Source organism: Somniosus microcephalus, chromosome 2 (genome assembly GCF_052327205.1).
Source record: "Somniosus microcephalus isolate GS21.2 chromosome 2, FLI_Smic_1.0, whole genome shotgun sequence".
Lineage (NCBI taxonomy): Eukaryota > Metazoa > Chordata > Chondrichthyes > Squaliformes > Somniosidae > Somniosus > Somniosus microcephalus.
The window spans coordinates 25,087,331-25,113,682 of NC_140988.1; the positions used below are offsets into that span (position 1 = coordinate 25,087,331).

General features: G+C 45.3%; 1 protein-coding gene across 1 annotated transcript in view; it reads left to right on the plus strand.

Moving 5' to 3' along the window:
* The window catches only part of LOC147122606 (thrombospondin type-1 domain-containing protein 4-like), a 389,820-nt gene that overhangs the window by 208,105 nt on the left and 155,363 nt on the right, over positions 1–26,352 (plus strand). The window contains exons 3-5 of the mRNA XM_086007593.1: positions 13,708–13,883; positions 21,395–21,500; positions 24,544–24,777. Of these exons, the coding sequence (XP_085863719.1) occupies positions 13,708–13,883; positions 21,395–21,500; positions 24,544–24,777 (516 nt within the window). The remainder of the gene's footprint in view (positions 1–13,707; positions 13,884–21,394; positions 21,501–24,543; positions 24,778–26,352) is intronic.

Below are 26,352 nucleotides of genomic sequence, written 5' to 3' on the forward strand. Positions count from 1 at the left end.
GGCGCTAAATGCTACCGCCACGATCTCCTGCGCCGGCAGATCGTGACATCAGTCGAGTGCACAACGCCCCGTTTGCGCCCTGGACCAGATATTGAGTGGCGCCCCCTGCCTTACCGCCTGCCGCTAGCAACGACAGGTTGAGGGAAGCGTTTTGCTGTCAGAAAGGGACTGGGGGAGCGCTATTTAAAGACGACCGCTTCCTGCCTTTTTTTGCCGGTGACATTTTTGCACCATGCATTCTGTGAGGGAGAGAGAGACTTCTGGAGAGATTTTACGCTGTGTGAAGGAGTTTTGAGTACTGAGCAGCACTTTGCAGGTTCATTTTGATTTGCCCTTCCTTGCTTCGCCAGCGCTCTGAGGTAGCGCCTCGCTCCTCGGCCTTTGCGCCTTAAGACAGGTGTGAAGCGCCTGATTTAGCGCTACAATCACCTCCAGGGGCGATAAAAGCCAAGTTTGCTGTCGGAGGCGATAATTAGCGCCAGGTGCTAAACTTTGCGCACGGCCGATAATGGCGCCTCAAACGGGGCGACACTGAATTTTCCCCCCTTTAATTTCTATCTTGCTGGAGGCTTGTAATAAACAAGGGGTCTGTTTAAAATAAAACCTGAGTACTTCTCATTTGTTTATTTTACCAGGGAGGTAATATAAATATAATTTCACTGGTGACCCTTGCAATCTTGCATTCTGAGTTTATTTGTGAAGTTTATAAACTAGGATTTTCTTGTCCCCCTTCTGCCATTTTAAGCAGTTTATTGAAACAAACAGAAACCCGATGAGGACTGGAAATGAGAGTGCAGCACAGCACAGCACAGCCCCATAACAGTCACACTGAAGATGATTCACCTGGAGTTGAGAGAGAGTTTAGCAACCTCAGCCTTTAGTAGTTCCTGTGCGGAACATGACTTCAAAACTTCAGAAGAAACTACATTTTTGCCGATTAAATATAACATTTACTTGCTGTGCATACTCAGCGAGACACTGGACTGGACATTTTTTTCAGGAATAAACTCCCTTGTGAATGTGCCACACACAAGTTACCAGGTCTTCTTCCTTCTGCAGTAAACAGACTGTGCTCCATTGTTCCTCTCCTGCATTCTCCCCACACTAGAACAGTCATCTGGGCTTCACTTGGGGGTGGGGTGGGGGGAGGGGGAATTTCCGCAGGGGATGTCCAAGGGGGAGTGTTTGCTAGTGCTCTGGGGGAGGGTTTAAGCTAAAATGGCAGGGGGTTGGGAACCTGAGCAGGGGGACAGAGGAAAGGGAAACAAGGATAAAAGCAAAAGATAGGAAGGAGAAAAACAAAAGTGGCAGTCAGAGAAATCAACGGTTTAAATCAAACATGGCCACAGTAAATAATAATTCTAATAGGTCTAAGAGCGTTAAAAAAACAAGCCTGAAGGCTTTGTGTCTTAATGCCAGGAGCATTCGTAATAAGATGGATGAATTAGCTGCGCAAATAGAGGTAAACGAATATGATTTGATTGGGATTACGGAAACATGGCTCCAGGGTGGCGAAGGCTGGGAACTCAACATCCAGGGGTATTCAATATTCAGGAAAGATAGGCAAAAAGGAAAGGGAGGTGGGGTAGCATTACTGGTTAAAGAAAGGACTAACACAATTGTAAAGAAGGATATTAGCTCTGATGATGTGGAATCTGTATGGGTAGAACTGAGAAATACCAAGGGGCAGAAAACGTTAGTGGGAGTGGTATATAGACCTCCAAACAGTAATGCGGAGGTTGGGGATAGCATTAAAAGGGAAATTGGAGAAGCGTGCAAAAAGGGCACGGCAGTCATCATGGGTGACTTTAATCTACATATAGATTGGGCTAACCAAATTAGTAACAATACTGTGGAGGAGGAATTCCTGGAGTGTTTACGGGATGGTTTCCTGGACCAATATGTCGAGGAACCAACCAGAGATCAGGCCATCTTAGACTGGGTGTTATGTAACAAGAAAGGATTAATTAGCAATCTTGTTGTACGAGGCCCCTTGGGTCGGAGCGATCACAATATGATCGAATTCTTCATTAAGATGGAGAATGAAGTAGTTGACTCAGAGACTAGGGTCCTGAATTTAAATAAAGGAAATTACGATGGTCTGAGGCGCGAATTGGGTAGGATTGATTGGGGAATGTCACTCAAAGGGTTAACGGTGGATAAGCAATGGCAAACATTCAAAGACTACATGGATAAACTACAGAATTTGTTCATCCCAGTTTGGCATAAAAATAAAACAAAAAAGGTGACTCAACCGTGGCTAACGAGGGAAATTAGGGATAGCATAAGATCCAAGGAGAGGACATATAAATTGGCCAGAAAAAGCAGTAATCCAGAGGATTGGGAGCAGTTTAGGATTCAACAAAGGAGGACAAAGGGATTAATTAAGAAAGGGAAAATAGAATATGAGAGTAAGCTTGCAGGGAACATAAAAACTGATTGTAAAAGCTTTTATAGATATGTGAAGAGAAAAAGATTGGTGAAGTCAAGCGTAGGTCCCTTGCAGTCGGTATCAGGGGAATTTATAATGGGGAACAAAGAAATGGCAGACCAATTAAATACATATTTTGGTTCTGTCTTCACAAAGGAGGACACAAATAACCTCCCAGAAATGTCGGGGAACATAGGGTCTGATGAAAGGGAGGAACTGAAAGAAATCAGTACTTGTAGGGAAATGGTGTTAGGGAAATTGATGGGATTGAAGGCCAATAAATCCCCAGGGCCTGATAATCTACATCCTAGGGTACTTAAGGAAGTGGCCCTAGAAATAGTAGATGCATTGCTGATCATCTTCCAACATTCGATGGAACCTGGAACAGTACCCATGGATTGGAGGGTAGCTAATGTTACCCCACTATTCAAAGAGAAAACGGGGAATTACAGACCGCTAAGCCTGACATCGGTAATGGGGGAAATGCTAGAGTCCATTATAAAAGATGTAATAGCAGAGCACTTGGAAAACAGTGACAGGATCTCAGACAAAGTCAACATGGATTTACAAAAGGTAAATCATGCTTGACTAATCTACTGGAATTTTTTGAGGATGTAACTAGTAAAATAGATAAGGGAGAACCAGTGGATGTGGTGTATTTGGACTTTCAGAAGGCTTTCGATAAGGTCCCACATAAGAGATTAGCGTGTAAAGTTAAGGCACATGGGATTGGGGGCAAGGTATTGACTTGGATAGAGAACTGGTTGGCAGATAGAAAGCAAAGAGTTGGAATAAACGGGACTTTTTCCGAGTGGCAGGCAGTGATGAGTGGAGTACCGCAGGGATCGGTCTTTGGACCCCAGCTATTCACAATATATATTAATGATCTAGACAAGGGAACTATATGTAATATCTCCAAATTTGCAGACGACACAAAGCTGGGTGGGCGTGTGCGCTGTGAGGAGGATGCCGAGAAACTACAGGATGATTTGGACAGGTTGGGTGATTGGGCAGAAGCATGGCAGATGCAATATAATGTGGATAAATGTGAGGTTATCCACTTTGGTGGCAAAAACAGGAAGGCAGATTATTATCTGAATGGCAATAGATTGGGAGAAGGGGAAGTGCAACGAGACCTGGGTGTCCTTGTGCACCAGTCGCTGAAGGTAAGCATGCAGGTGCAGCAGGCGGTTAAGAAGGCAAATGGTATGTTGGCCTTCATAGCGAGAGGGTTTGAATACAGGAACAAGGATGTCTTGCTGCAGTTGTACAGGGCCTTGGTGAGACCACATCTTGAGTATTGTGTGCAGTTTTGGTCACCTTATCTGAGGAAGGATATTCTTGCCATGGAAGGAGTTCAGCGAAGATTCACCAGGCTGATACCTGGGATGGCAGGAATGACGTATGAGGAGAGATTGGGTCGATTGGGCTTGTACTCGCTGGAGTTTAGAAGAATGAGAGGGGATCTCATTGAAACTTATAAAATTCTGGCAGGACTGGACAGACTAGATGCAGGGAGGATGTTCCCGATGGTCGGGGAATTCGGAACCAGGGGTCACAGTCTAAGGATAAGGGGTAGGCCTTTTAGGACAGAAATGAGGAGGAATTTCTTCACCCAGAGAGTGGTGAACCTGTGGAATTCTCTACCACAGAAGGCAGTTGAGGCCAATTCATTAAATATATTCAAGAAGGAGTTGGATATATTTCTTAAGGCTAAAGGGATCAAGGGGTATGGGGAGAAAGCAGGGGCCGGGTACTGAACTTGGATGATCAGCCATGATCGCATTGAATGGCGGAGCTGGCTCGAGGGGGCGAATGGCCTACTCCTGCTCCTATCTTCTTTATTTCTATGTTGCTATGATCTCCCACTCATCTGTCGTAACCTCGGTAGAAGAGTTGGGAAATGTGTTGGGGATAGAGGGATAACCCCAAAACAATGGTGTAAATGGCGTTTGCTTGGCCTACAAGAGCTACAAAAATGATGCATTTTTTTCATGTTTTCAGTCAAAAGCGAACTCCCAAGTATTACAAACAGAATATGTCATGGCCAGGTCTTATGAAGATCCGCTGCCCATGTGGAATCTGTGCAGGCATGAGCACAGGTTGCAGAATGGTCACTATAGTGTCGAGCCCTGTCTTGGATCCATGCTCCCAACTAACGAGACTCCACTCCACGACCCCCTCACAAAATGGCCCATGTTCTCTTCATAACCCCCATGTGACATCATCAGTTGACATATTACCCAGTCAGCTTCATTCATGAAATATCAGATATCAAAGCTAAGCATGTGTATTTGTCTACTCTCTGTTTGTTTGTACTTTTTCAGCTATGCAAAAAAAAACTTTAACCGCATTTGAAAATATCATTCCAAAGTAATGGACTCTTGAGCTTCATGTAACTTCTTAAAGCAGGATGACTGATTGTTGCTGTGGGAATAGTTACTCTGCAGATGATGCATCCCTTTGAAAGTAATGGGTAAATAGCAGCGAAAGGAACAGTTCAATTGAGTGTAAGAAGCTGTTTGATTTAGCGCTGGTTAATATTTGCCCAAAGCAAAAAATCTGCAGCAGTGCCACATGAATCTTTCAAAACAGTGTCCCTGTGCAAACTGAACAAAAGTATCCTTTCTAATTCTCTGACACGCCATTTGTCATTTAAACTCGTGTTATGTTTAGCAGCAGTTTTCCCAACATTTTCATGTTTTGTTAATTTCACCTCACATTCCATGAATATCTCAACTATTTAACTGATTTTTGTATTGGCTGCACGTGCATAGGCCGTGATTGTAATAATGCAGGAGCCTGGTACCAAGACTGAGGCAACTCATACTTGCACTTCTGAACAGATGCCAGGGTCACAAGCGAGGCCGTCTCAATCTGCCCATTGCTTGTTAACAATTACCACGCCTTTCTCTTCCTCCTTCAGTTTTCTTTTTGATTTTCTCCCTTATCCTGTCTGCTGCAGGTATAAAGTCAGTCATGTTGGGTACACTTTCATATACAATTGTATTCACTGGCTCTTAATGTTATGCACAGAAATACATAGAAAATACAACAGAGAAACAGGCCATTCGGCCCAACCAGTCTGTGTCGGTGTTTACCCTCCACGCGAGCAAATGCTCCCTATCACATTTCCCTGCTCTGTTTCCCATATCCCTTTGTTCCATTTCCTTCATCCACCTATCCAATCTAATCTTAAATGTTGACATCGTTTCTGCCTCAATCACTAACCCTGGAAGTGAATCCCATGGCCTCCTATGGCGATAGTGCAGGAATGTGGAGTTGAGGGCGAAGATCAACCATGATCATATTGAATGGCGGAGCAGACTCAAGGAGCCCTATGGCTTACCCCTGCTCCTATTTCTTATGCTCTTAAAACTTTTTGTTCTCTTATATTTAATCTTGTATCTATGACTCCTTGGTCTAGACCCTTCAATTGCTGGAAACAGTCTGCTTCTATCTACCCTGTGCCATCCTTTCATAGTTTTAAACACTTCTATCATATTGCCCTGTAATTTGCTTTGTCTGACAAAAAAGTCCATGTTTTTCAAGTCAATCTTTGTATTTGCATTTCCTCATACCAGGCAGCATCCTAGTGAATCTGTGCTGTACCCTCTCTAAAGCCATTTCTTATCATGTGGAGTCCAGTACTACACTGAGTACTCTAACTGAGATCTTATTAAGGTTTTATATAGGCTCATCATTACTTCTTGGCTTTTATATTTTATACATCTTGTGATAAAACCTAGAATTCTGTTTGACGGTCTCATAAACCTGAGGTGCTGCCTTTAATGTCCTGTGAACCCGTACCCCCAAATTCCTCTGCTCTTCCACAGCACCGAGCTACTTCCATTCAGTATTACTGTTTTTTTTAAAACCTTCACTTACTGACCTTAAATTCCATATGCCACTTTTTATCCCATTCCCTCATCTTATCAATATCCCTTTGCAGCTTTGTTTGGTCTTTCAAAGAATTTTAGTATCATCTACAACTTTCAACACCACTCCTAGGTCCATGTTCAAATCTTGATATACACCGTGAACAGAAGTGGCCTCAGAACTGAACCCTGTGGGACACCACTACCCACTTTCAACCACTCTGGGAAAACTGCCCTTAGCTTGGACTTTCCCTTCAAACCAATTTTTAATTCTGTTTGCTGTTCTGCCCCTAATTCCAGCCCCCTTAACCTTCACTAGTAATCTCCCATATGGTACCTTGTCAAAGGCATTCCTCAAGGCCATGTAAACTACATCCAATGCAATTTTCCCATCTACTATGTCAGTTACCTTCTCAAAGAATTCTATGAAGTTCATACAATCGTCCCTTTGGAAATCCATATTGGCTACTTCTATTTAATATATGTCCAAGTCAGGATGATGTGTGATTTGGAGGGAAACTTGGAAGTGATGGTGTTCCCATGCACCTGCTGCCTTTGTCCTTCAGGCTGGTGGAGGTCGTGGGTTTGGCAGGTACTGACAAAGTTGCCTTGGCAACTTGCTGCAATACATTTTGTAGCTAGTACACACTGAAGCCTCAGTATGCCGGTAGTGGAGGGTGGATATATAAGGTAGTAGATGAGGTGTCGATGAAGCAGACTGCTTTGCCCTGGATGGCGTTGAGATTCTTGAGTGTTGTTGCAACTGCACCCATCCAAGCAAGTGGAGAGTATTCCATCACACTCCTATGTGTAGGTGGTGGAAAGGCTTTGAGGAATCAGGAGGTGAGCCACTCACTGAAGAATACCCCGCCTCTGACCTGTTCTAGTAGCCACGGCATTTATCTGGCTGGCTCATTTGAGTTTCTGGTCAATGTGAATTCCAAGATATTCATGGTGGGGGCCTTGGCAATGAAAGTACCATTGATTGTCATAGGGAGGTGGTTAAGCTCCCTATTGTTGGAGATGGTCATTGCTTGGCACTTGTGTTGTGTGAATGTTACTTGCCACTTATCAGCCCAAGCGTTGACGTTGTCCAGGTTTTGTTGCATGCGGACATGGACTACTTCATGGGGAAGGTTATTGATGAAGCAGCTGAAGATAGTTGGGCATGGAACGCTGTCAGTGAAATTGAAGACAATGGAAATAAAAATTGGGATAGATGTAAAATGGGCTGCTGACTCTCTATTACTTGTTTTACACTATCGCTCATAGTCAAGATCTACCCCATTCTGTCACACCTGCTTAACTCACTGGCTGTATTATCTATTTAATTCACCGGCTCTAACACATACTTAAACAAACTTTGAGGGAGAAATTTGTGTGTTTAGCACCACACATTAGCACCACAAGATGGCGTTAAAACGCCATTCAGCGCTCTACCGCCAGCTGATGGCGGTTCCAGCAGCACACGCCATAAACGTGGTAGTGCTGCCGTTAAACCCGATCGCCGGGGACATCACAATCACGGAGATCATGACATCAGTGAGTGTGCAACGCTCACTTGATGCCCGATCTCCCAACTTCGTTTTGGCCATTGAACTTACCGGCTGGAGAAAGCACCGACAGATTGAGGTGGTGTGCAGCAGCAGGAAGCCGGCTCCAGTGACGCTACTTAAAGAGATCAACACCAATCACTCGCACCTGACAGGGTTTCGCAGTTTGAGTGGCTGTGAGCTACTTCCTGCAACTGCAAGAGTTCTCTTTAGTTATTTCAAGGTTATTTGGTATCAGGAAGTGTTTTGGCAAGTAAAAAACTCCCATGTTATTTTTGAGACACTTCAAACTAAAACACGTGCTAAAAGTTATGGGGGCTGTACTGGCAGTCGACCTAGCCCTCCAGCATCTACGGCAGAGGGAGCGGAGGCACCGAGAAAGACGGGAACATGTGCACAGAGGGAGGAGGAAGGCCATCAGGGCTCTCAACAGGAGGCCTTACCCTACTAGAGTCTTCTGAAATCACTTCTCCTGCCTTCAATTAAGTGAGGAGCAGTGTATTAGGAGGCTTCGCTTCACCAAGGAGGTGGTAACAGAACTCTGCCACCTCTGCAACCAGGCCTCCAACCTCAGATCAGGGCAACCACGGCTCTCTCAGTGGCATTCAAGGTCACCGTCACCCTCAATTTCTTTGTCAGCGGATCCTTCCAGTCTGCAGCAGGAGACATAGTTAACATCTCACAGTTCGCCGTCCATTGCTGCATCCGGGAGGCCACTGAGGCTCTCTACACCAGGAGAAGGGACTGCATTGGCTTCCCCATCACCAGAGAGAAGCAGGATGAATGTGCATGTGGCTTTGCCAGGATAGCGGGATTCCCCATAGTGCAGCGCGCCATCAACTGCACCCATGTGGCTTTGCAGGCACCGCATAACAATCCTGAGATCTTCTGTAATCACAAAGGCTACCACTCACTTAATGTGCTGTTGGTGTGCGACCACACACAGCGAATCCTCAATGTCAATGCCCATTATCCTGGCAGTAGCTACGATGCCTTTATCCTGCGCCAGACTGATGTGCCAGCACTCTTCCAGCCACCACATCAAGCTTGAGGGTGGGTGCTCAGAGACAAGGGCTATCCTCTCTCCACCAGGCTTATGGCTCCCCTCCACAACTCCAACACTCGTGCCCAGCACTCATATAATGAGAGCCATGCTGCCACCAGGAGCATCATCGAGCAGACCATCGGCCTACTGAAGCAACGGTTCTGCTGCCTTGAACGCTTTGGAGGAGCCCGCCAGTACTCGCCAGAGTGGGTGTCTCATTTCGTAGTGGTCTGCTGCATGCTCCACAATTTGGCCACCATGAGGGCGCAGCCCTTGCCACCAGGAATTGCGGGGCCACCTCAGGAGGAGGACAAGGGAGAGGTGGAGGACAAGGAGGAAGAGGAAGAAGAGGACGAGGAGGAGGAGGAACAGGAACAGGAGGGAGGGCAGAGAAAGCGAGACAATCGGCCTTCCAGACGGGCTGTCCGTGACCGCCTCATCAGACTCCGATTCGCATGAATGAAACCCCAGATCCCCATCATACCATCCCTGTCTCATGAATGCTATTAACTAATCACCCTTGTGCAATCCCTTAGTGCCTGTCGTTTGTGTGCCTTTTTCTACTCTAGTGTTCTTATGCAGTGCTCCCGCAGTGGCTGCAGCAGGGCTGGTGGAAGGCTGCTGAGTTTCCGTGCAGGAGACTTTAGATGGCCTTGCAGGACGACCTCAACCAGCTGTGGATCTAGAAGGCCCCGCTGTGGACTGCAGCACCTCAGCATGGGCGGCTACAGTCTGGGCTGGCTGGCTGACAGGCAGCTGCAAGGGCACTGGCGGAGTGGCAGTGGTGGGAGTAGGATTGCTGTCATCCTGAGAGAGGACAGTAGGCCCCTGCTACACAGACCCACTGCCACTCCCCCGGGGCGGCGCCTCAGCATTCCTAGCAATCTGTTGGAGCACAGATTGCTGGCCTGCTGCAACACCGTGAAAGTCCCGGTCGGCGGTGGTAGACTCAGCCACGATGGCAGTAGTCAGAGTTTGGGTGGCATCGCGCTGAGACTGCATGAGAGCACTGCAGCACTAAGACGTTGGGTCGCTTCCGCCTATGCTGCAATGGAAGCTGCGACATTGCTCATCATGTGCGCCATCACATCTGGGTCAACACGGTCTCTCTGGGAGTGCACCGTCATTTCCAGACTGGAAATCCTGGGCTCCATGCTCTGCACAGAGTCCCGTGAAATGTTGGAGGCGGAATCCTCCATGCTGCTTACCATTGCCGACAGGCTCTCTGGCAGCCTTCCCATTGCACCTATCATTTCTGTGTACATTCCCATCACCCTTCTTCTGAAGGCCTCCCCATCGCGGTCCTCTTCTGAGTCCTGTGCAGCGGAACTCGTGCGCGATCCTGCCCTCTGGCGAGCTGGCCCCCGAGCTACCCTTTCCCCCTGGCCTTGCTGCAGCCCACTCATGCCCATTGCCTCACCCTGTGCAGATCCCGCTACTACACTAGCCTCTAAAGTATGCGTAGTGCCAGTATCTGAGCTGGTATTCTTCCACCTCTTCTCCTCCCTCGTGCTCATTGGGGACAGGCTGCTCGGGTGCTTGCTGATTATCTGAAAGCAGAAAGGCACAAGAGTCAGGTTATGATGAGGGGAGGAGGGGGGAAAGCAGAAATGCATACATACAGCATGAGTAGCTTGAAAGTGAGAAAGGATTGTGGGCTGAGGGGGAAGTGGGATGTGAGAAGTTTTAGGGATGGGGTCAACGTTGCCGGTGACCATGGTGTCGACAACCTGGTGCCCAATGATCTCCAGCCCTCTCGTCTCGAGCTGGCTCAGCTCTTCAATGTGGGCTTGGCCCCCGCCTTTCCGCTCCTGCTCCCTGCGATTATGCACCACCTTGGCCAGCAAGAGAAAGGAAAATGTGTGAGTGAGTGTGGTGCAATATATTTGGGAAATGTGGCTGCCATAGTTGAATAGCTGTCATTGTGTGCAAGGTGTGAGATGTGGGTGTGAGTGTTGCTAGGTAGAGATTGTTGGTGGGTGAGTGCGGGGGTTGTGGTGCATTCAGCATTGTGTGTGAAGACTGTGGTTCAGATGGTGGTATGTAGAATTTGTTGAAGCATTCACTCACCCTGACCACCCGTGTGAGGTTGTTAAACTTCTTCCTGCACTGGGTGTGGGTCCTGGGGACCACAGTGCTGCCCGTGACGTGGTGTACCACCTCCCTCTACATAATGCGTCAGACTTATGGCGAGGGCCTCCTGCCAGTTGGCGGGTACAGGACCGTCCTTCTTCCCCCCACCGCGAAAACCAATGCCTCCAGAGCTTCATCGGAGAACCTCCGGGCTCTCTCCCTGGGGTGATGATCTGCCATCAGGATTTGTAAAGAACTCTTCCTTCTCCTTGACTTTTATGGTTGTTGGGGCAGCTGCACACCCAAAAATCCTGACAATGAGGTGCTGCTGCATCAATGAACCTCCCCTTTAAGTAGTGAAAAAAGCCTGTGGCAATCAATACTTGCAATTAGACTGCCCCTGATATTGGTCCAGCTTTTCAGTGCAACGCCAATGAGCTTGGGTTTTTAGACTAGAATCATGACTGCAATCATTTTAATGAGTGAGCACAAATTTTGCGTGCATCCTAGATGATTTTTAGGTGGCGCAGCTTAATTTTTTTTAGTCTAAACACTGCCCATTTCTTGGCTATAACGAATTTCTAGTCCAATCTTTCTGGCTTAATAATACAAAATAATGAACACTCAACATCTCCTTATATCAATAGGTCATCTTGCTTGACTTGAATAAAATAAATTCTAACTACTCTCCTGCATCCTAACCATTTTGCAACTTTTGTTGGACCTGGCTGACTAAAGCCTACCTTGTAGCTTGTGTTTACGACTGCCTATGGACGTGGGTTTTTCTGTCCTTTTGTTAATTCTGAACGCAAAAATTGGAACCTCACCAGATTAACCTAACAATTACCACTGCTGACATCAAATAACGTGAGTTATCTCAATGAGAAGATATGTCAACAATCACTGAAAATCCAAACTAACTTCATCCCATCTGAATCTTAATCTATATCTCCCAGTCCTGCCACCCTGTGAATTTAACCCCTTGAGAACTAAGTTTAAATCAATATTCGTAACGCATATAACACCAAGGTCCCTCAGTGGCAGCACAGCCAGAAATTCCAAAACTTGACACTTCACGACAAAGTAATAAGCAATTTCTTAGATGCCAAGTTCTTCATTTTCTATTCACCCAGGTGATGAAAATAATTAAAATTGATCACTGGGTTCTTGAGAAAGCGTTTGGATTTTCTTCAAAGGCACTTCTCGACTGTGAAAGCTCTGCTATTGATTTGAGGTGTCAGAAGCTGCCTGGACGAGGTATGGACTTCACCGTATCTTCTGTTCACTCATTTCAACCATTTGGCTCAGCATTGCAATATAGGGACAGAGTTCCACATGTTAGAGGACTCTGAAGAAGGACTCACTCTTAAGAATTCTGAAATACTGAATTATTATGTTATCTGTGCACTTTATTATTGCACTTTATATGAAACTGATAAAGACAAAGGGTGTCCGAACTTTCTTTAACTGCTGATTTATTTTGTTTCTGAATAAATTTATGTTGTGCAATAAGCTCAATTCATAATTTGGACTCAAATATATGTGGTCTGTCTGCCTGCTGGAGCAATCAGAGGGTACGGTTGGCATCCGTACCCTCCGATTGGCATGTTTCCAGCGTGTAAATTGAGAAAAGGTTCATCGCCAATCTTGTGGCACACTAACCTATTCACAGCAGGCATGAGATGTATAAGTTTCAGTTCAGAGCGGGTTTGGGTCTGCCTATGCAACTGACAAAGACAAAGTGTGTCCGAACTTCCTTTATCTGCGGGCTCCATGTATGTGCACCATAGAGCCTCAGGAGCCACATATGTGAAGACGGCCTGCATATTCCCATTAATTTGCACAGATTTTAGGTTGCTGATGCCAACAGATTTTGGTGTTTTGACTCAGGCAGCAATGTTAAAAATAATTCTTTCCACACCTCCAGGCCTGTTAAATGAGAAATATAAGTGCACATAGAACTGAGTTGCCTTTGCTTCAAGGGCCAGAATATCAGGGCCTGAGGGCCATAAGTAGCCCTGGGACCTCTGGTTGGACATCCCTGTCTCCTTCAGTGTCAGCTGTGGCTCAGTGGGTAGCACACTCGCCTCTGAGTCAGAAAGTTGTGGGTTTAAGTCTCACTCCCAGGACTTGAGCACATAAAGCTAGGCTGACACTCCAGTGCAGTGCTGATGCACTGTCGGAGGCGCCGTCTTTCGGATGAGACGTTAAACCGAGGCCCTGTCTGCTCTCTCAGGTGGACGTAAAAGACCCCACGGCACTATTTCAAAGAAGAGCAGAGGAGTTATCCCTGGTGTCCTGGCCAATATTTATCCCTCAACCAACATAACAAAAACAGATTATCTGGTCATTGCTGTTTGTGGGAGCTTGCTGTGCGCAAATTGACTGCCGCGTGTCCCACATTACAACAGTGACTCCACTTCCAAAAAGTACTTCATTGGCATTTGAGACATCCGGTGGTCGTGCAAGGCGCTATAGAAATGCAAGTCTTTCTTTTTTTCTGTTCTCTCTTATCATGCAATGCTACTTGTTTTTGTTCATTTCCTCACTCAATCTCAATATGTTATTCATAGCAATTGCACTTTTTGTTCCAGAATTGCATTGGACACACCTCAGGCACAGCAACAGCTGAAAATGTTTGTACCTGCTATTGCAGAATGCTATTATCTTGTGATCTGACTTTTATTTAACTGTTGTTCACTGGCTTGTATCTGCTTGTATTTGCAGCTTTGAGAAGCCACTTTGGCCAACCTATCATTAACGGAAACTGGGCCATAGATAGACCAGGCTCTTATGAAGCTGCAGGAACCTTGTTCAAGTACAAGAGGCCAAATGAGATCAGTACTACAGCAGGGGAATCCTTCATTGCTGAGGGGCCAACCAGTGAAATCCTGGATGTCTACGTAAGTTTAACTTTCGGTCAAAGCTGGGCAATTCCTTTGCAATGCCAACAAAGCTTCGCATTGCTTCTGTTCATAAATCAAAGGCTCTAATCTTCTGGGGATTGAATTGAACAACTCCAGTAAAAGAAAGCTTCAAGAATCTGGCGATCAGTCAACAACAACTGTAGGGAACAGTTGTAGAACCTCAGAAAAATAGAAATGAATAAAAAACATAAAGTGTCAGTATAATAGGAGTGATGGGAGAGAATGTTAATGCAATATTAATGTTGGAGAAATTGCTAATATAATGTCAGTGATTGGAAATTATGTTAATATAATTTTGGTGATTGGACAAAATGGTAATATAATGTTGGAGAGAATGTTGCTATAATGGCCCGGATTTTGCGGTCAGTGGTGAAGGAACGGCGCTCACCGTTCATTACGCGTACAGCTGCCCACAGACTTTTTGCAGGCTTTTGAGCGGCAATTTACAGTTACTAAAGACCCTTTTCAACGTAGCACCCTCTAAAGGGGATCTGTGGTGTGGGTGAGCAGGGAAAACAACAATGTGTCTCCTCAACCAATCAGATTGAAGAATCCCCACTGAAACACGTAGGACTTGATTTTCCAAGCCCCGAGGAGGCGGGTTTGGAGGCGGGAGTGGTGGGAAAATTGCAGAACCGGGGGGCAGGAACCCATCCCGCCCCCACCCGCCTCCGTGCCAATGTCCCAGGAGGCGGGTACCCGACCTGTACTGGGAGCCACCTCCCCGAGGCGGGAACGGGATTAGTGCCAATTAACTGCCTGTTAACAGGTAGTTAACAGGCAGTTCTTTGCCTAATCCCTATTTGAGCCCTGAAGTGTGGGCTGTCCGACGGCTCCGAACCATGCCAAGTTAGCGAGGTGGACCGCCGGTCTGCAGGGGTTGGAGAGGTCGAGATGTCCATTGTGCAGGTGAGTGATGGGTGCATGTGTGCAGAGGTAAGTGTGTGAGGTAAGTGTAAAGAGTTTTAATAAGTTTTACTTACCTTTACTTTCTCCTGCAGGCTTCCTTCCTTCAGTTCTCGGGAGTCCCTCAGCTCACCGGCACAGAAAGCAGAATGGCCGCTGAACTGTCAAAAGCTGCAGCCTCTGCTTTCTGGTCTGGAGAGCTCTCTAACTGAGTCTGAGTAGAAGGACTCAAGTTAGAAGACAGATTGTCCATGTTCGACCAGCTTCACAGAGCTGTCAAACGCTGATTTTTCATCTGTCAAAAGCTCGTGACAGATGAAATGTCAATCGCTGATGTCACCAGTAACCAGGTGTCCCTTAATTGGCCTGCTGAGCCTGCTGGGCGGGCTTAACAAGGTCAATCAAGGGAAAATAGCGTGGGTTGGCCACAAGTCGATGGAGGCGGGACTACAACCCAAAAAGTGGGAGTCCCGCCTCCAAAAGCTCCCCATTGACAAAATCGAGCCCGTAGAGTCTAAACCAGGAAGTATAAATGAGAATGTTTAATTCATTGTAAAATAATGTACAGAATGCAAAATAAAGAGAGGAAAAGAAAATTGAGAGAGATAAAAGAGACAGAAAGAATTTTTTTTTTTAACTTTTTAAATTCTCCAACAATAATTAAATTCTGAAGGAATGAGACTCCGCATTTGTAAAATAAAATTTTCAGTGCCAAAGAGGTTGTTGACAATAATTAAGACTTATCAATTGTTAAAAGTTCATTTACACCTGACTGCATCAGCTCTAACTTTTTCTGTGTTCAGTGGATAAATATAGTGACTTTACGCCCTTACATGGATTTCAATGCAGTGTAGCACAGCTTTTGGAGGAGTAGAGCAAAACGGACGGCAACTTCCTGATTTCCACGTTTAACTGCCCATGTGTGGACTCTGGAAGTTGCTGTCTGATTTACTCCATAATAACGGTGAGCGCTGATAGCCGCGCCGTTATTCCTATCATAAAGCCGGGCCAATGTTTGTGATTGGCGAGAATGTTAATATAAAATAGTGATCATGAATGCTGCCGGATTGACATAAAAAACAATTGGTTCACAAATGTCCTTCAGGGAAAGTAACCTGCCATCCCTACACACTCTGGCCTACACGTAATTCCAGTCCTACACTATGTGGTTGACTCAAATTCCCTCAGGGAAACTAAGATTGGGCAGTAAATGGGGCCTTGGCAGCACCACCCGTATCTGGAGAACAAGTAAAAATTATATCAGTAAGTGGTGAGAGAATGTTAATATGCTTTAGCGATTAGAGAGAAAGTTAATATAACTTTAGTGCTTGGAGGGAAAGTTAATATAAAGTCAGTGATTGGAGAGAAAGTTAATACAATATTGTGATTGAAGAGAAAGTTAATATAAAATCAGTGATTGGAGAGAAAGTTAATATAACTTTAGTGATTGGAGAGAAAGTTCAGTGATTGGAGAGAAAGTTAATATACAGTCAGTGATTGGAGAGAAAGTTATATAACTTTAGTGATTGGAGAGAAAGTTAATATAAAGTCAGTGATTGGAGAGAAAGTTAATATAAAGTCAGTGACTGGAGAGAATGTTAATGGGGCAGAAATTCCTCCCCAAACGCGTGAGTACGGAAGGGGTACTCACGCGTCTGGCCGGAGGAAATGCCGGTTTTCAGCATGCACAGCACATGTGCTGAAAACCAGCATTTCCTCTCCTCTCACCCAAGAGTTGAAGAGGCTAGTGCGTGCGCTGTAGGGGGCAGCGCGTGCGTCTTGGATTTCCTCTGTTTTGGGGGATTTGCGCAAGTGTAAAGGCCTCCGGTCTTTACGCTTGTAAAAAGCACACGTAAGTATTTATTTTTACAGGTAAGTGGTGTTTTAGTGCAATTTAGAATTTTTTTTTCCACAGGTTTATTGGGGCAGAAATTCGGATCGGGGGCTTGCCGTGCGTGCCAGCCCCCGATCTGCACTTACCCGACGCGCCTGCCGTTCACCTCCAGGGACGCCTGGAATTCCTTTTTGAAAGAGAAGAATCCCGGGCAGCGTCTGACGTCACGCCGCCCAGGAGTGCAGCCAGCGCGAAGCCTGGAGCGCGCTGTGCAACTGAGACACGCCCCCTGAGGTCTCAGTTTAATAGGACACGCCCCCAATGTTTCTCACAAGCTGCTAAGCATTTTTACATGCAGAGCAGCATTTTAAATAGGTTTTTGGTATTTTTATGAAGCTTTTGGTAACTTTTATAAACTTTTAAAAACGTTTACATTATTTTGAAGAATCTGAAGTAGTTTTAAACAGAATTAAAGCAATTTAAAGACTTTTAAAAGCCCTGAAAGAATTTTTTTCATTCCATTTATTTATTTAGCAACGTCGTCGTCATACGTGTCTTCACACTGTTCCCTTTGGGGAACAGTATGAAGTGGTGGAAGGATTTATGGCCGTGATTAACGCTCCTTCCGTGATCGTAACCATCTTTGTACCAGCCATTAGGGCGGTTAGTCCTGTGGCGGGAGGGTTTTACGGGCTCCCACAAGCTATACGAGGAGGGGGGCCACCCACACCCACGGACGCAAATATCCCACTGGATGTCAACCCAGAATTTAGAGCCGGAGCTCCGACTCCACTTGCCGGGACTGTCTGGAGCGGGGTTCGAAACCCTACCCCGTCTGGCCCAGCGGCGGGGATCCTACCGCTACGCCAAAGGCCCACTCCGATTAGCAACGTGAAATGGCTGAAATGAGCACAATTCACGGCATTAAAAGAACTCACAATTGAACTGATGATGACCTCAGCAATCTCCTTAACGAGGTGGAGGTGCAGCGCCTACTCATCATTGGTAATGAGAAGTCGAAGGCGCCGCAAAAAGGACAGATGATAGCTTGGTCTTTCAAGTGGCAGCATAGGGCTCCAGTCACGGGGAGGGAAAAGGTGCAGGAAACGTATGGGTGTCACCTTTTGCGCGGAGTGGGCCTTTTGCGTAGCGGTAAGCATCCCCGCCGCTGGGCCAGAAGGAGTAGGGTTTCGAACCCCGCTCCAGACAGTCCGGGCAAGTGGAGTCGGAGCTCCAACTATAAATTCTGGGTGGACATCCAGCGGGATACTTGCGTCCGCGGGTGTGGGTGGCCCCCCCCCCTCAGATGGGTTGTGGGAGCCCGTAAAACCCTCACGCCATAGGACTAACCACCCTAATGGCTGGTATGAAGATGGTTATGGTCACGGAAGGAGCGTTAACATGGCCAGATATCCTTCCACCACTTCATACAGTTCCCGAAAGGGAACAGTGTGAGGATACGTACGATGATGACCTCTTGCGCAATGCACCTCCTTGGACCCTCAGTCGCAGATGCGAGGGGGCAAATCGTGCAATTGTTAAATTTTTCATTTTATTGTCATGTAAAATGTTGGCCCAGTAATTCCGTTCCAAACGCGTGAGTACGGTCGGGGTACTCACGCGTCTGGCCGGAGGAAATGCTGGTTTTCAGCATGCACAGCGCATGCGGGGAAAACCGGCATTTCCTGTCCTCTGAACGAAGGGGTTCAGAGGCAGAACGCGTGCGACTGCACAGGCAGCGCGTGCGCAGTAAAATTCGCCGGTTTCATTCATGCTTTCAGTGAGGTTAAGTCCTTACAACTTACACATGAAAAAAGCATGAGTACAGTTGCTCCAGAGGCTGCGGAGGAAGATATATTTTATCGTGGAGCTTCTGAAAGGCAATATTTTTGTTTGGGAAAGGGAGGAAAGTTATTTTAAGAAATGCTGAGGTAAGTTTTAAAGTTTATTTTTGTTTTTTAAAACGGGTTTTCAGTACTGTAGGTAGAAGGAGCAATTGTGGCTATGTGAATTGAATTTGCTGTGTTTATTAAATGTGAAAATGACTCCAACATTTTTAAGAAAGAAACTTTTCATCAGTAATATATTCTTTTAAGTAATTATGTATGTATGTCTGTATATATTCCTTTGCGTATATGTATGTATGTATATATTCCTTTACTTATGTGTATGAATGTATGTATTTAATTATGACTTTCAGAGAAAGTAACTTATTGGAAAATCATAATTAAATACATACATTCATACACATAAGTAAAGGAATATACACATACATACATATACGTAAAGGAATATATACGGACATACATACATAATTACTTAAAAGAATATATTACTGATGAAAAGTTTCTTTCTTAAAAATGTTGGAAATGTTACATTATTCATTTTAGAACAGTCATTTTCACATTTAATAAACACAACAAATTCAATTCACACAGCCACAATTGCTCCTTCTACCTACAGTACTGAAAACACATTTAAAAAAAAAAAATTAAACTTTAAAACTTACCTCAGCATTTCTTAAAATAACTTTCCTCCCTTTCCCAAACAAAAATATTGCCTTCCAGAAGCTCCACGATAAAATATATCTTCCTCCGCAGCCTCTGGAGCAACTTTACACATGCTTTTTTCATGTGTAAGTTGTAAGGACTTAACCTCACTGAATCCATGAATGAAATCAACGAAGTTCACTGCGCACGCGCTGCCTGTGCAGTCGCACGCGCTGTGCCTCTGAACCCCTTCGTTCAGAGGACAGGAAATGCCAGTTTTCCCCGCATGCGCTGTGCATGCTGAAAACCGGCATTTCCTCCGGCCAGACGCGTGAGTACCCCGACCGTACTCACGCGTTTGGAACGGAATTACTGGGCCATTATTTTAAAGAATCTACAATAAGGTAAGTTTAGTTTTAGACCCTTTTTATTAAAAATTTATTTTTTTCAAAAAAAAAATTGTTTAAATTATTTTTTTTAACTTATTTATACTTAACTTAATGATTGGGATGTTTTTTAAAATTTAATTGAAAGTTTAAGTAGTGTTTTGGGGTGCAGTACTTCTCATGAGTTTGACAGTTCTTACTCTCAAACTTATGAATGAAGTTTCCCCTCCCCTGATTGGCTGAACAGTGCTCACCTGATCCCAGCCGGCACATCGCACTAACTACACCGCTGGGTCAGGTTAGCACAGCGCGCCGACATCAGAACCTGGCCACTGAAAGGAAATCCACTGCGGGCCAGGTTTCAGATGTCGGCGCGCAGGGTGAGCGCACATCGGGGGCTTGCCGCGCACCAAGTTCTGGGCCAATATAAAGGCAGTAATTGGAGAGAAAGTTAATATAAAGTCAGTAATTGGAGAGAAAGTTAATATAAAGGCAGTAATTGGAGAGAAAGTTAATATAAAGTCAGTGATTGGAGAGAAAGTTAATATAAAGTCAGTGATTGGAGAGAAAGTTAATATAAAGTCAGTGATTGGAGAGAATGTTAATGGCCCAGAATTCGCTGTAACCAATCAACGAACGTCACCCGTCGTTAGTTAGACTTGTCCTTGCCCATTTAATCGCCATGATATTTTGCACAGCAAGTTGCTGGAAATGTGAGATGGAAACAGCACAGCACCCTCTACAGGGCATGTGGGATCCGAGTGAACAGGGCACACAACTGTGTATCTCCTTAACCAATCAGATTGAAGGATTGTGAAATTAACAGCGCAAGATCTGAGAAGGAAGTGTAAATTAGAGTAAGTGAATTCAGTGTCAAATCAGGTACAGAAAGAGAAATAAAAAGGGAAAGAGATTGGATTAAGAGAGAGAAGAAAGAGACAGAAAGAAAAAGTTTTTAAAAATGTAATTTTACTTTTTTTTTTGTTTTAAATCTTCGACAACAATTAAAGCCCAAAGGAATGAGACTCCACACTTGTAATAGTTAATTTTCAGTGCCAGAGAGGTTGTCTGGCAGTAATTAACACTTATCACGTCGTGAATAGGGTACTTAGGCTTAAAATGACTTGACTTAACTTTCTGTGCTGAGTGTGGTCATATCTACATTTCGGACAGCAACTTTTGGATTTCCGCGTTTAATCGCGTATCTGCCCCTCATCTAAAGTTGCTGTAGCATTTCTGCATAAATAACGGTGAGCGCCATTCGCCCCACCATTATTTTGACAGCAAATTATGAACCATTATAATCTCAGTGATTGGTGAGAATGTTAATATAATACCAATGATTATCAGCACACTGAATGTTCAATTTTTAGGCTTTTACTTAGTTCTAAATGACACAGGATCTCAGTTTGAAACTATTCTACAGTTTCTGTACTGACTGCGAGGTCTCAATTATGAACTCTAGAAGTGAAGTCGACAAAGCTTCCGTCAGAGCTGATGCCCATCAGCACATGTCAAAGCAGCTAGATTTTACTTGTGAAGAGTGGGGCCATTAAGCATGTACAGGAACTCTTTGAACACTGGAGACAGGCAATCTATTAACAACACCTGTAAAAGCTGGGTGAGAGTTGAAAAGAAAGAAGGCAGGTTGCTTGGATATTTTGGAAAATCAAACAGCGAAAATAAAAATATTAGAAAGCATTAAATGTGTAATCCATAAAATAATCAAAATTTTGATTTGAAAAATTCAATCAGAATTCAGACGCCTAACATTTTATGAGTTCATTTTTATGTTGAAATGCTTTTGTGCTCTATCAAAAAAAAATGTTCTAATTAGTTGCCCAGTTTTATTTTGCTTACCATTTTTTCCAGGTGATCTATCAACAAGCAAACCCCAAGGTGCAGTTTGAATATGTTATGCCAACTGACAATGTTGTCAGCAGCCATTCGCTACCACATACAGCAGGACAACATTTAGGTAAAAGTCTTACGCCCTTCCTTTCAAGGCCACGTTGCTTTTAGAATATTTCTTTATAGTGCAATTAGTGTGAAAATCTAAACTTGGGGGCCCCCATAATTGCTCAGTAGTTCAAAAGGAATATTAAAAAATATGTAAAAAGAGATTATAGGCATGGCCACTGTCAAAGCCTGTTAAAAAAAGATCTATCAGTTCATCTCACATACCATACACCACTCTCCCTGACATACCATACGCCACTCTCCCTCACACACCATACACCACTCTCCCTCACACCATACACCGCTCTCCCTCACACCCCATACACCACTCTCCCTCACACCATACACCACTCTCCCTCACACCATACACCACTCTCCTCACACACCATACACCACTCTCTCTCACACACCATACACCACTCCCTCACACACCATACACCACTCCCTCACACACCATACACCACTCTCTCTCACACACCATACACCACTCTCTCTCACACACCATACACCACTCCCTCACACACCATACACCACTCTCTCTTACACACCATACACCACTCTCTCTCACAAACCATACACCACTCTCTCACACACCATACACCACTCTCTCACACACCATACACCACTCTCTCTCACACACCATACACCACTCTCCTCACACACCATACACCACTCTCCCTCATACCATACACCACTCTCTCTCACACACCATACACCACTCTCTCTCACACACCATACACCACTCTCTCTCACACACCATACACCACTCTCCTCACACACCATACACCACTCTCTCTCACACACCATACACCACTCTCTCTCACACACCATACACCACTCTCTCTCACACACCATACACCACTCTCCTCACACACCATACACCACTCTCCTCACACACCATACACCACTCTCTCACACACCATACACCACTCTCCTCACACACCATACACCACTCTCTCTCACACACCATACACCACTCCCTCACACACCATACACCACTCTCTCTCACACACCATACACCACTCTCTCTCACACACCATACACCACTCTCTCTCACACACCATACACCACTCTCCTCACACACCATACACCACTCTCTCACACACCATACACCACTCTCTCACACATCATACACCACTCTCTCTCACACACCATACACCACTCTCTCTCACACACCATACACCACTCTCTCTCACACACCATACACCACTCTCTCACACACCATACACCACTCTCTCTCACACACCTTACACCACTCTCTCTCACACACCATACACCACTCTCTCTCACACACCATACACCACTCTCTCTCACACACCATACACCACTCTCTCTCACACACCATACACCACTCTCCTCACACACCATACACCACTCTCCTCACACACCATACACCACTCTCTCTCACACACCATACACCACTCTCTCTCACACACCATACACCACTCTCCTCACACACCATACACCACTCTCTCTCACACACCATACACCACTCTCTCACACACCATACACCACTCTCTCTCACACACCATACACCACTCTCCTCACACACCATACACCACTCTCTCTCACACACCATACACCACTCTCTCTCACACACCATACACCACTCTCCTCACACACCATACACCACTCTCTCTCACACACCATACACCACTCTCCCTCACACACCATACACCACTCTCTCTCACACACCATACACCACTCTCTCACACACCATACACCACTCTCTCTCACACACCACTCTCCCTCACACACCATACACCACTCTCCCTCACATACCGTACAATGATTTGTTAAATATTCCCTTTGAGCTTTTTTCTTCTCAACATCTTCCAAAAAAAGATATGGGATGTCACACAGAATTTGGTCCCTGGAAATCTGTAGATGAGTGGACGCATCCTGACATATGTTCCAGGTTGCGCTGGTCTGGGACCTCCCTAATAAACAATATGCGATTAAAGGAAGAGCCCCTGTCCTGCTTTGGAAAGGTGACCGCCCATAACACTAAGGATACATTCACGGCACCTGGCGTGTTTGAGGCCCAAAAAATATGGCAAAAGTGTACTGGGCCAAGGGGGCTGCTGGGTCCCCCAGAAGTAGCTTATAAGTGCCCTGGAGCAACAGTTGTCTACACTGCAGTATGATCACATGGCTGCATTAGTGGTATCTGCAGTGGTAATGTCAGTAACACCGGCCACAGTTACCAGAGAAGCACCTCTCATGAATGCTCCCATTGTTGCTATGGAGATTTCCAGGTTCTTGTTCCAAGAAATAGTCATGGCTGGCTTCAAATCACCTGAAGATTGGTTGGAGGTAACCGTAAGGGAAGGCGCTCATACACATCGTGAGGAGATGCCATCCATTAGTGCCATGAGTACAGTAGCACAAGGGCAGTTGGTTGGTGCTCATATCTGCAGCAGTTCCATGCCATCACCTAGGCCAGCATAAGTGGCAGTCAGCACAGCCTCTGAAAGCATTCGCAGCTCCTCAAACAAGAGCAATAAATGGAGACAATATACGTGCTAAACTCTCATTTTGTAGTTAGCGTTTAAAGTTGCAGTATTTTTTTCTTGTAGTTTTTCTAATTGCAGGGTCTAACTATGGCCGGGTCATTCCTCGGAGCTGCTCCTGCTCCACTAGCGTTACTTCACCAAAAGTGCAGCGGAAAGTTTAAGTTTATCTCAGAGTCACCCTTTAGTTACTTTATTTGTCAGCTTTGCCACAATCAAAGCCATCACTCCATCTCCTTTCCCACACGGAGGATGTGAAAACAGGCATGTGGAATAGCTACTAAGGTGGATGTAGGAATTCTATCGCATTTAAAATCCATAGGCCGGAATTTGCTCGGTGCTTCTCCCACCATAACTTCACCAATAGTGCGGCAGAAATCCAATTTATGTGCACACTTCCAGCGACGTTACGGTGACAAAGCGGGAGCAGCTCTGAGGAACATTTGGCTTTTCCCTCCTGGTTCTGATAACTCTTTCACTTAGACACCCCCCTTTAGATTTTGATGCATGCTTACAGTGTAAAATTTGAAACCTTTCTCTCTGTTCCAGAAGAGGCTTTTAATGGTCAGTTGTCGTACAGTGTTGATGGTGAAGTGTACGTTCTCCACGAAAGAGAGGTGGGAAACTTTGTAAGTGGAGTCCACGCAAATCAGCTGCAGTCCAGAGATTACCAAAAGAGTCCTGAAGAAGACGCAAACTCCTGGGGCGAGGGGCCAAGAAAAAAGAGGGAGTTCAATTGGAAACAAATTGGAAGCAGTGAATGTACCGCCACGTGTGGAACAGGTAAGATGTCCCAAATTTAATTAACCCTTAGCCTAACTCCTGATGAGAAAAAAAAGTTCATTAAGAATGGGTTTGCAAACATATTGATCCAGTCGTAACCATAGAAACATAGAAGATAGGAGCAGGAGTAAGCCATTCGGCCCTTCGAACCTGCTCCGCCATTCAACGAGATCATGGCTGATCATCCAAACCCTAGCACCCGGTCCCTACACCGACAGCCATCCCACCCAAGCCCTATCCCTGTAACCCCACGTATTTAATCCCCCCTAACACTAAGGGTCAATTTTTATCATGGCCAATCAACCTAACCCGCACATCTTTGGACTGTGGGAGGAAACCGGAGCACCCGGAGAAAACCCACGCAAACATGGGGAGAATGTGCAAACTCCACACAGACAGTCACCCGAGGCCGGACTTGAACCCGGGTCCCTGGCGCTGTGAGGCAACAGTGCTAACCACTATGCCACCGTGCTATGTAACTATGTAACCATATTACATCCTAATAGAACCTGTCCTTTTACTTGCCTTTTTAACAGAAACACGCAAAACTACAAGACTGGAAAAGACACTGAAATCCATCTGGCCAGTCCCAAAAATGAATCCCCTACAAATCACCAACCACCCTGAAATACTTATCAAATTATTTCTTAAATTTTATACATTATTTGTCTCCATGGGCAGTCCATTCCTCGCATTCACCACCCGGTGCATAAAGTAGTAAATCTAAACTGTCTGTGGCTTTCCCTCTGCTAAGCATAGAGCCCATGTTCCCTGGTCTAGAGATTGTGGCTATCTTGAAAATGTGTTGGAGTTCAGTTTCTCTGTTCCCTTAAAGATTGTGAATAGTACCATAGAGGTTTACAGTACAGACAGACGCCCTTCGGCGCATCTGTGCCAGCTCTTTACTAGAGTCATTCAAAACTAATTACACTGCCCTGCTCTCTCCATAACCACTTCAAATGTTTATCTACTCTTCCCTTAAAAGATGCAATGATCTCTGCCCCAGCTATTCCCTATTAGCACAGTATTCCACATTCTAACCTCGCTCCTCGCTCTCCTACTGACCATTTTAAATTGATGATCCTTTGTCACTGACTCCCCAACCAGAGGATGTAAGAGAGAAGCACCACAATTAGGAGAAGCAGGGATGAAAAAGAAAAGAGGATAGGGAGGGCTTGCATGGTCTCGCTTTTTATATATGCACCCATTCACGGGCTTTGACACCTGCATCCAATCCCCAGCTCCAAAAGGTTGTTCATTCATACCGATCAGCCATGATCTCATTGAATGGCGGAACAGGCTCGAAGGGCTGAATGGCCTACTCCTGTTCTTATGTTCCTATCCCTGTTACAGGGTCCAATGAGGATCCTCAGCCACTAACAGCACAAACTCTGTAAATCAGTCCTGATCGGTACAATCAAAGTCTAAAGAAGAGGCTGAATTTCATGTACCAGGATTTGAAATGCGGGAAAGGGAAAGTTATTGAAAGAGTTGATGTAGCCAAAGACTGGGGTGAGAGGAAGTGGACATTTCACATTAATTTTGTGTAAATCTGAGACACTAAGAAGGAAGTGA